The 12,141-nt window shown below is 36.0% G+C and overlaps 1 protein-coding gene across 5 annotated transcripts in view; it reads right to left on the minus strand.

Annotated features, from left to right (window-relative positions):
* The window catches only part of pibf1 (progesterone immunomodulatory binding factor 1), an 80,990-nt gene that overhangs the window by 28,065 nt on the left and 40,784 nt on the right, over nucleotides 1-12,141 (minus strand). For all 5 annotated transcript variants that reach the window (XM_061911690.1, XM_061911689.1, XM_061911691.1 and 2 more), the window contains exons 13-14: nucleotides 10,296-10,446; nucleotides 10,089-10,179 (exon numbers count right to left, since the gene is read on the minus strand). In XM_061911690.1, coding sequence (XP_061767674.1) covers nucleotides 10,089-10,179; nucleotides 10,296-10,446 — 242 coding nt within the window. The remainder of the gene's footprint in view (nucleotides 1-10,088; nucleotides 10,180-10,295; nucleotides 10,447-12,141) is intronic.

A 12,141-nucleotide genomic window follows, 5' to 3' on the forward strand; every position in this document is an offset into this window, starting at 1 on the left:
TTGAGCTCTCATTTTCTTGCCGATTGAGCCATGGATTGAATCTGCTCTCATGAACGTGTGCCCTTTCTCCAGATGTTTTATCACAATCTCGGGTGGGCCCCGTTCTGCGTTTGCACATTGGACAAGAGTCCAGTTTTTATTTTGACCTCCACAGTTATCTGCCCAAAAGAGTATGCAAGGGGAAGAATCAAGAACAATACATTTAATGAAAGTGCTTGCAGTGTCCTGGGCCAATCTTCCAGATATGGTTTGTGCAGCCCTTTGAGACACTAGTGATTCAAGTAAACATTGATTGATTGATTGATATCCCCTCGTGCCATAATATCACATAGTCGGCCCCCATTCGTGCAAACGTCTCATTAAAGACAACAAGGCGACTGACAAAGAAGCTCCGATTGGTCCCTTGAGATACTAGGTTTTTCTGTTGTATCTACGCGGCTATGTGGTTGTTGCTAGGTCCTGCCATGCGCGTAACAGCTTACTTACGGAAAAAAATTACAGTATCGCATACACTAATGGAAAGCATATCATCTAGGAACTCCAAAATCATTATAAGCTCAGTTTTGACCAACATGGAGTTACTGGGTTTTGCCTTTGGACGGGAGACATGTAGTCATTCACAGTTTTGATGTGACTATCTACAATGTAAACAGTCATGAAAATAAAGTGAATGCATTGAATGAGAAGGTGTGCCCAAATTGTTGGCCTGTATCCCCAGTCGTGGTCAAAAGTGTACGTACACTTGTAGAGAACATCATGTCATGGCTGTCTTGACTTTCCAATTATTTCTCCAATTTTTTTTTTTGTGATGTAGTGATTGGAGCACATACTTGTTGCTCACAAAAAACATTCATGGAGTTTGCTTCTTTTATGGATTTATTATGGCTCTACTGAAAATGTGATCAAATGTTCTGGGTCAAAAGTATACATACAGCAATGTTCATATTTGCTTACATGTCCCTTGGCAAGTTTCACTGCAAAAAGGTGCTTTTGGTAGCCATCCACAAGCTTCTGCTTGAATTTTTGACCACTACTCTTGACAAAATTGCTGCATTTCAGCTAAATGTGTTGGTTTTCTGACATGGACTTGTTTCTTCAGCATTGTCCACACCTTTAAGTCAGGACTTTGGGAAGGCCTTTCTAAAACCTTCATTCTAGCCTGATTTAGACATTCCATTACCACTTTTGACCTGTGTTTGGGGTCATTTTTCTGTTGGAACACCAAACTGCGCCCAAGACCAAAACTCCCCCCTAATGATTTTAGCTTGTCCTGAACAATTTTTTGGCCATCCTCCTTTTTCATTGTCCCATTTAAAGCAGTAGTTCCATTGGCAGCAAAACAGGCCCAGAGCATAATACTACCACCACCAAGCTTGACGATAGGAATGGTGTTCCTGGCCTCACATTTTCTCCTCCAAACATATTGCTAGGTATTCTAGCTCAATTTTTGTTTCATCTGACCACAGAACTTTCCTCCAGAAGGTCTTATCTTTGTCCATGTGATGTCGGATGAAACAAAAATGGATCTGTTTGGCCACAACACCGCTGTTTGTCATGGAAATGGAGAGACAGAAGCGACTCACTAAACACGAGTAGAGTCTCCAATAACACCAGAAAAAGATGCTAGATTTGTTGTTTGTTATTTTAAAATAAATAAAAGGTCACTAAAAAGATTGGAGAAGTCTCAAGTAACTTGAATAATTCAAAGCATTGAATAATAAGCAACAATAATTTAAACATACAGCAAAATGATATAAATAAATAAATAAATAAATGGGTTGTACTTGTATAGCGCTTTTCTACCTTCAAGGTACTCACAGCGCTTTGACACTACTTCCACATTTACCCATTCACACACACATTCACACACTGATGGAGGGAGCTGCCATGCAAGGCGCCAACCAGCACCCATCAGGAGCAAAGGTGAAGTGTCTTGCTCAGGACACAACGGACGTGACGAGGTTGGTACTAGGTGGGAATTGAACCAGGGACGCTCGGGTTGCGCACGGCCACTCTCCCCAATACTCCATCCATTTTCTACCACTTGTCCCTTTCGGGGTTATGGGGGGTGCTGGAGCCTATCTCAGCTAACTAATAATAATGCATTTTTTTTTTTTTTTTTAAATGAATGTATAACATTTTCGGCCTTTTTAAAGAAAATGTATGCGTCATCGCATATTAGGCAAACTAGGACAACGTCATATTGACCACGCCCCCAACCTGACACGGCCGTTGATAATCTGAGACAAACCCTGACTTTAGTTGTATTTTTTAAATACTCAAATTGGAGGTGTTGAACTCGCCATGTATAATTGCTAATGCTAATCGGTAGCATGTAAATGGCATGCAGCATTCAATGTAAGTTAGCGCATTTTGAAAAGTGGAGCCTCACTTTTGAGCGCATTCTTTCAGACGTGCTTGCTTTGTAGGCATGGAAAATGCAACTTTACCTACTGGCAGTCCGCTATCAACACGTCCAGTCAAGACGTCCCGCGCAACAAAGGCATCGAAATATTTTACAGGGATCGTTACGAGGTAGTACTGGCAGAATTTGGCTGGCACCTATAAAAAACCTGAACGCTTCGAGTCATTTATATAGCATAGTAAAGCTATACAAGCTGTACACTGACTACTCTAAGTAGGGCCAAGTTGGCTTTCTATAGTACTGCCCTCTAAAAGGATATATAGTAATGGATGTGGGATGCTGTAGCGCTTTTCAAGCCAGCACGAGCTGATTTGCAGTAATTACTGAGATGTATTGATCGATTGTGAGCTACGCAGACTGTTGGCCATCACAAAAGGCAAATCTTCCTATGCAACCTTGGACTCACTGGACTATGACATGTTTTATGGATGAACTTCATACTGAAAAGTGTTCTTTTGAACTTTCTTCCCCCTCCCAGCACTGGGATGCTGGAATACAATGAATACAAATGCAATGCGGTGGAACCTGTGAAGTCCAAAGCCCCGAAGGTTGTACATTTCAGAATTCCCCTAAAAATCCAGAGTGGAAATATACCGCTGAAGTTGATCAAAACGTCCACATTTTAAATCTCCTTTTCCCCGCGACCTTTGGAATCCTACAACACTTTAGTACGTGTGACAATTATTCCAAAAGTAGAACTAACCCCAAAACGGAAGAGAAAGCAATAAAAAATGTACTCAAGCATAACTCTTAAAGCACACACGCAATATGTCTAATAATGCCTGTATTAATAAATCTTTGGGAGTTTTACCAGAAACATGTGCTTTTGTAAGGTTTGCAAACACAAAAATGTGTGTTTTGTTCAATATGACAGTAATGTTCTTAGAATAAATGCGTGTTTTACTCAATATGACAGTAATGTTAGAATCTTGAAATGATATGAAAAAAGCAATAAGAAATGTACTCAAACATAACTCCTAAAGCACACATGCAATATGTCTAATAATGCCTGTATTAATGTATCTTTGGGAGTTTTACCAGAAACATGTGCTTTTGTAAGGTTTGCTAACACGAAAATGTGTGTTTTACTCAATATAACAGTAGTGTTCTAATAATAAATGTGTGTTTTACTCAATATGACAGTAATGTTCTTAGAATCCTGAGATAAAGCAAAAAAAGCAATAAAAAATGTACTCAAGCATAACTCCTAAAGCACACACGCAATATGTCTAATAATGCCTGTATTAATGTATCTTTGGGAGTTTTATCAGAAACATGTGCTTTTGTAAGGTTTGCAAACACAAAAATGTGTGTTTTACTCAATATAACAGTAGTGTTCTAATTAATTGATTGATTGATACTTTCATTAGTAGATTGCACAGTACAGTACATATTCTGTATAATTGACCACTAAAGGGGAACACCCCAATAAGTTTTTCAACTTGTTTAAGTCGGGGTCCACGTAATAATAAATGTGTGTTTTACTTAATATGACAGTAATGTTCTTAGAATCCTGCGATAATGCGAAAAAAGCAATAAAAAAAATGTACTCAAACATAACTTCTAAAACACATGCAATATGTCTAATAATGCCTGTATTAATGTATCTTTGGGAGTTTTACCAGAAACCTGTGCTTTTGTAAGGTGTGCTAACACAAAAATGTGTGTTTTACTAAATATGACAGTAATGTTCTTAGAATCGTGAGATAATGCAGAAAAAAGCAATACAAATGTACTCAAACATAACTCCTAAAGCACACATGCAATATGTCTAATAATGCCTGTATTAATGTATCTTTGGGAGTTTTACCAGAAACATGTGCTTTTGTAAGGTTTGCTAACACAAAAATGGGTGTTTTATTCAATATAACAGTAGTGTTCTAATAATAAATGTGTGTTTTACTCAATATGACAGTAATGTTCTTAGAATCCTGAGATAAAGCAAAAAAAGCAATAAAAAATGTACTCAAGCATAACTCCTAAAGCACACACGCAATATGTCTAATAATGCCTGTATTAATGTATCTTTGGGAGTTTTACCAGAAACATGTGCTTTTGTAAGGTTTGCTAACACAAAAATGTGTGTTTTACTCAATATAACAGGAGTGTTCTAATTAATTGATTGATTGAAACTTTTATTAGTAGATTGAACAGTACAGTACATATTCCGTACAATTGACCACTAAAGGGTAACACCCCTGTAAGTTTTTCAACTTGGTCCACGTAATAATAAATGTGTGTTTTACTAAATATGACAGTAATGTTCTTAGAATCCTGAGATAATGCGAAAAAAGCAATAAAAAATGTACTCAAACATAACTCCTAAAACACACGCAATATGTCTAATAATGCCTGTATTAATGTATCTTTGGGAGTTTTACCAGAAACGTGTGCTTTTGTAAGGTGTGCTAACACAAAATTGTGGGTTTTACTAAATATGACAGTAATGTTCTTAGAATCCTGAAATGATGCAAAAAAAAAGCAATACAAATGTACTCAAGCATAACTCCTAAAGGACACATGCAATATGTCTAATAATGCCTGTATTAATGTATCTTTGGGAGTTTTACCAGAAACATGTGCTTTTGTAAGGTGTGCTAACACAAAAATGTGTGTTTTACTCAATGTAACAGTAGTGTTCTAATTAATTGATTGATACTTTCATTAGTATATTGCACAGTACAGTACATATTCCGTACAATTGACCACTAAAGGGTAACACCCCAATAAGTTTTTCAACTTGTTTAAGTCGGGGTCCACGTAATAATAAATGTGTGTTTTACTAAATATGACAGTAATGTTCTTAGAATCTTGAGATAATGCGAAAAAAAAGCAATACAAATGTACTCAAACATAACTCCTAAAACACGCGCAATATGTCTAATAATGTCTGATTTATGTATCTTTGAAGGTTTTAACAGAAACATGTGCTTTTGTAAGGTGTGCGAACACAAAAATGTGTGTTTTACTAAATATGACAGTAATGTTCTTAGAATCCTGAGATAATGCAAAAAAAAACAATACAAATGTACTCAAGCATAACTCCTAAAGCACACATGCAATATGTCTAATAATGCCTGTATTAATGTATCTTTGGGAGTTTTACCAGAAACGTGCTTTTGTAAGGTTTGCTAACACAAAAATGTATGTTTTACTCAATAAAACAGTAGTGTTCTAATTAATTGATTGATTGAAACGTTCATTAGTATATTGCACAGTACAGTACATATTCCGTACAATTGACCACTAAAGGGTAACACCCCAATAAGTTTTTCAACTTGTTTAAGTCGGGGTCCTCGTAATAATAAATGTGTGTTTTACTAAATATGACAGTAATGTTTTTAGAATCCTGAGATAATGCAAAAAAAAAGCAATACAAATGTACTCAAGCATAACTCCTAAAGCACACATGCAATATGTCTAATAATGCCTGTATTAATGTATCTTTGGGAGTTTTACCAGAAACATGTGCTTTTGTAAGGTTTACTAACACAAAAATGTGTGTTTTATTCAATATAACAGTAGTGTTCTAATAATTAATGTGTTTTACTCAATATGACAGTAATGTTCTTAGAATCCTGAGATAAAGCAAAAAAAGCAATAAAAAATGTACACAAGCATAACTCCTAAAACACACACGCAATATGTCTAATAATGCCTGTATTAATGTATCTTTGGGAGTTTTACTAGAAACATGTGCTTTTGTAAGGTGTGCTAACACAAAAATGTGTGTTTTACTCAATATAACAGTAGTGTTCTAATTAATTGATTGATTGAAACTTGTATTAGTATATTGCACAGTACAGTACATATTCCGTACAAATGACCACTAAAGGGTAACACCCCAGTAAGTTTTTCAACTTGCTTAAGTCGGGGTCCACGTAATAATAAATGTGTGTTTTACTTAATATGACAGTAATGTTCGTAGAATCCTGAGATAATGCGAAAAAAGAAATAAAAAAAATGTACTCAAACATAACTCCTAAAACACGCAATATGTCTAATAATGCCTGTATTAATGTATCTTTGGGAGTTTTACCAGAAACGTGTGCTTTTGTAAGGTTTGCTAACACAAAAATGTGTGTTTTACTCAATATGACAGTAATGTTCTTAGAATCCTGAGATAATGCAAAAAAAAGCAATACAAATGTACTCAAGCATAACTCCTAAAGCACACATGCAATATGTCTAATAATGCCTGTATTAATGTATCTTTGGGAGTTTTACCAGAAACGTGCTTTTGTAAGGTGTGCTAACACAAAAATGTGTGTTTTACTCAACGTAACAGTAGTGTTCTAATTAATTGATTGATTGAAACTTTTATTAGTAGATTGCACAGTACAGTACATATTCTGTATAATTGACCACTAAAGGGTAACACCCCAATAAGTTTTTCAACTTGTTTAAGTCGGGGTCCTCGTAATAATAAATGTGTGTTTTACTAAATATGACAGTAGTGTTCTTAGAATCCTAAGATAATGCGAAAAAAGCAATAAAAAATGTACTCAAACATAACTCCTAAAACACGCGCAATATGTCTAATAATGTCTGATTTATGTATCTTTGAAAGTTTTAACAGAAACATGTGCTTTTGTAAGGTGTGCTAACACAAAAGTGTGTGTTTTACTAAATATGACAGTAATGTTCTTAGAATCCTGAGATAAAGCAAAAAAAGCAATAAAAAATGTACTCAAGCGTAACTCCTAAAGCACACACGCAATATGTCTAATAATGCCTGTATTAATGTATCTTTGGGAGTTTTACTAGAAACATGTGCTTTTGTAAGGTTTGCTAACACAAAAATGTGTGTTTTACTCAATGTAACAGTAGTGTTGTAATTAATTGATTGATTGAAACTTTTATTAGTAGATTGCACAGTACAGTACATATTCCGTACAATTGACCACTAAAGGGTAACACCCCAATAAGTTTTTCAACTTGTTTAAGTCGGGGTCCTCGTACTAATAAATGTGTGTTTTACTAAATATGACAGTAGTGTTCTTAGAATCCTAAGATAATGCGAAAAAAGCAATAAAAAATGTACTCAAACATAACTCCTAAAACACGCGCAATATGTCTAATAATGTCTGATTTATGTATCTTTGAAAGTTTTAACAGAAACATGTGCTTTTGTAAGGTGTGCGAACACAAAAATGTGTGTTTTACTAAATATGACAGTAATGTTCTTAGAATCCTGAGATACTGGAGGAAAAAAAGCATTACAAATGTACTCAAGCATAACTCCTAAAGCACACACGCAATATGTCTAATAATGCCTGTATTAATGTATCGTTGGGAGTTTTACCAGAAACGTGCTTTTGTAAGGTTTGCTAACACAAAAATGTGTGTTTTACTCAATGTAACAGTAGTGTTCTAATTAATTGATTGATTGAAACTTTTATTAGTAGATTGCACAGTACAGTACATATTACGTACAATTGACCACTAAAGGGTAACACCCCAATAAGTTTTTCAACTTGTTTAAGTCGGGGTCCTCGTAATAATAAATGTGTGTTTTACTAAATATGACAGTAATGTTTTTAGAATCCTGAGATAATGCAAAAAAAAAAGCAATACAAATGTACTCAAACATAACTCCTAAAGCACACATGCAATATGTCTAATAATGCCTGTAATAATGTATCTTTGGGAGTTTTACCAGAAACATGTGCTTTTGTAAGGTTTGGTAACACAAAAATCTATGTTTTACTCAATAAAACAGTAGTGTTCTAATTAATTGATTGATTGAAACTTTTATTAGTAGATTGCACAGTACAGTAAATATTCTGTATAATTGACCACTAAAGGGTAACACCCCAATAAGTTTTTCAACTTGTTTAAGTCGGGGTCCACGTAATAATAAATGTGTGTTTTACTAAATATGACAGTAGTGTTCTTAGAATCCTGAGGTAATGCGAAAAAAGCAATAAAAAATGTACTCAAACATAACTCCTAAAACACGCGCAATATGTCTAATAATGTCTGATTTATGTATCTTTGAAAGTTTTAACAGAAACATGTGCTTTTGTAAGGTGTGCTAACACAAAAGTGTGTGTTTTACTAAATATGACAGTAATGTTCTTAGAATCCTGAGATAATGCAAAAAAAAGCAATACAAATGTACTCAAGCATAACTCCTAAAGGACACATGCAATATGTCTAATAATGCCTGTATTAATGTATCTTTGGGAGTTTTACCAGAAACATGTGCTTTTGTAAGGTTTGCTAACACAAAAATGTGTCTTTTATTCAATATAACAGTAGTGTTCTAATAATAAATGTGTGTTTTACTCAACATGACAGTAATGTTCTTAGAATCCTGAGATGAAGCAAAAAAAGCAATAAAAAATGTACTCAAACATAACTCCTAAAGCACACATGCAATATGTCTAATAATGCCTGTATTAATGTATCTTTGGGAGTTTTACCAGAAACATGTGCTTTTGTAAGGTGTGCTAACACAAAAATGTGTGTTTTACTAAATATGACAGTAATGTTCTTAGAATCCTGAAATGATGCAAAAAAAAAGCAATACAAATGTACTCAAGCATAACTCCTAAAGCACACATGCAATATGTCTAATAATGCCTGTATTAATGTATCTTTGGGAGTTTTACCAGAAACATGTGCTTTTGTAAGGTTTGCTAACACAAAAATGTGTGTTTTATTCAATATAACAGTAGTGTTCTAATAATAAATGTGTTTTACTCAATATGACAGTAATGTTCTTAGAATCCTGGGATAAAGCAAAAAAAGCAATAAAAAATGTACTCAAGCATAACTCCTAAAGCACACACGCAATATGTCTAATAATGCCTGTATTAATGTATCTTTGGGAGTTTTACTAGAAACATGTGCTTTTGTAAGGTTTGCTAACACAAAAATGTGTGTTTTACTCAATATGACAGTAATGTTCATAGAATCCTGAGATAATGCAAAAAAAAAGCAATACAAATGTACTCAAGCATAACTCCTAAAGCACACATGCAATATGTCTAATAATGCCTGTATTAATGTATCGTTGTGAGTTTTACCAGAAACGTGCTTTTGTAAGGTTTGCTAACACAAAAATGTGTGTTTTACTCAATATAAAAGTAGTGTTCTAATTAATTGATTGATTGAAACTTTTATTAGTAGATTGAACAGTACAGTACATATTCCGTACAATTGACCACTAAAGGGTAACACCCCAGTAAGTTTTTCAACTTGGTCCACGTAATAATAAATGTGTGTTTTACTAAATATGACAGTAATGTTCTTAGAATCCTGAGATAATGCGAAAAAAGCAATAAAAAATGTACTCAAACATAACTCCTAAAACACGCGCAATATGTCTAATAATGTCTGATTTATGTATCTTTGAAAGTTTTAACAGAAACATGTGCTTTTGTAAAGTGTGCTAACACAAAAATGTGTGTTTTACTAAATATGACAGTAATGTTCTTAGAATCCTGAGATAATGCAAAAAAAAGCAATACAAATGTACTCAAGCATAACTCCTAAAGCACACACGCAATATGTCTAATAATGCCTGTATTAATGTATCTTTGGGAGTTTTACTAGAAACATGTGCTTTTGTAATGAAATGAAGTTGCATCCTAGCAACAATGTGTAAGGTGTTGTTTTCTTTTGTGCTGACTTTTGAGCAAAACAGGGTGCGTACCTCTGCTGAAGTCTCCTTTTAGCTGTGGTTGGAACGTTGGCTCCGTAGCCGTATGAGAATAGAACCCTCTCAGCTTCCTCCTCGTTCTCGACTGGACAGACGGGAAATGCAAGATGGTGGTCACGGAGCCAAGTATTTACCTGCCTTCATTTGTGATTGACTAAGTGTTGGTGGGGTTATGCCAGCAGGATGAGAGGGCAGCCTCACTCTCAGCAGCCTGCATGGTGACCTGGTCCAGCTCTTGCTCCAGCTTCTCGTACGTCACCAGCCGAGACGCCTGCTCAGCATTCTGAGCGTGCAGCTCCGCCACGCGCTTCTCTGACGTCGTCTGCAGCCTGTAGAACTCCTGCGTGAGGACCTGTGGTCGTGAAGAAGGGGGAGAAAGTCAAAACGTAAATATGTAAATGTGATGTAAATGTACACTCAAAAGGTCCCCTATTATGCAAATTTGACTCTGATGATGTTTTAACAATAAGTGAGGCTAGAGCTTGCTTATGACTGCCAAATGTGAAGAAAAATCCCCCCCCCCCCCCCACTCGTTTGTTCCACTTTTGACAAACGCTTGCTTTTGAAGGGCCAGGAAGGCTTCGCTGGACATCCTAAAGGCAGTGGCGGGCAGTGTGTTTCCCACCTAGGCCTTCAGCGGTGTCCGACTTCAATGGTTACCTCTCAAAATACCATCATTTATGTCCCCACATGACCATTGCTGGAGAAAGGGTTGGAATTGGGGGTTAAATCACCAAAAAAATGACTCCCGGGCGCGGCCACCGCTGCTGCTCACTGCTCCCCTCACCTCCCAGGGGGTGAACAAGGGGATGGGTCAAATGCAGAGGACACATTTCACCACATCTAGTGTGTGTGTGAAAATCATTGGTACTTTTTTAATTTTTTTTTATAAATGTCTAATGATAATGTCAATGAGGGATTTTTAATCACTGCTATGCTGAAATTATAACTAATATTGATACTGTTGTTGATAATATTCATTTTTGTTACACTACTTTTGGTTTGTTCTGTGTGTTCAAATTTATATGCCGATTTCAAAAAGCCACGGCCCCCTGACACCCCTTCTTAAATGTCTATGCGACGTCAAGGCTTGGTTAGCCCAGAATTTTTTAATAATGAATGAGGGAAAAACGGAAATTTTAGTTTTTGGTCCGGCCCTTACTGACTTGGGACCATTGCAAAATGATGTGCGTCCCAAAGTCACCAGCCTTGGCGTCACTATAGACAGCCATTTTAAACTAGACAAACAAGTCAATGGCGTTTTAAAATAGTGTTTTTATCACCTTCGTCTTTTAGTAAAGGTTAAACCGTTTTTATCTTTTAACCTTTTCGAACAAGTCGTGCATGCTTTTATTTCAAGTCGCCTGGACTACTGCAATGCACTTTATGCTGGCATTAGCCAAAAAGCTCTCTCCCGGTTGCAGTTAGTCCAGAACGCGGCTGCAGGACTTTTAACAGGGGCCAGGAAACGCCAGCATATAACCCCAATTCTTCAGAGTTTGCACCGGCTCCCTGTTCATTTTAGAATTGAATTTAAAACATTGCTGTTTGTTTTTAAATCTTTACATGGACTGGCACCTCAATATATCTCAGACCTCATCCAAATTTACATCCCTGCGCGCGCTCTGAGGTCCGAGAGCCAGCTCCAGCTCGTGGTGCCCAAGACCAGACTTAAGACCAGGGGAGACAGGGCCTTCTCTGTGGTCGGCCCTAAGCTCTGGAACACTCTGCCCCTCCATGTTCAAACTGCTTCCACAGTGGAGTGTTTTAAGTCTCGTCTTAAGACCCACTTTTATTCTTTGGCTTTTAACACTACGTGAGTTGTGTGGTCCTCTGTCCTCTGTTGTCCTCTGTGTTTTTTATACACTTTGATTTTTATTTTACTGTTTTAATTGATTTTACCCTTTAAAATAGTTTTTAATCATATTTGTTTTTATATTGTTTTTATTGGTTTTATTTTTATTCATTTTTTGTTTTATTCAGTCATTGGTGGGGCATAATATTGTTTTTAACATGGCTGTGCAGCACTTTGGAAACGTTATTGTTG

Source organism: Nerophis ophidion, linkage group LG09 (genome assembly GCF_033978795.1).
Source record: "Nerophis ophidion isolate RoL-2023_Sa linkage group LG09, RoL_Noph_v1.0, whole genome shotgun sequence".
NCBI lineage: Eukaryota > Metazoa > Chordata > Actinopteri > Syngnathiformes > Syngnathidae > Nerophis > Nerophis ophidion.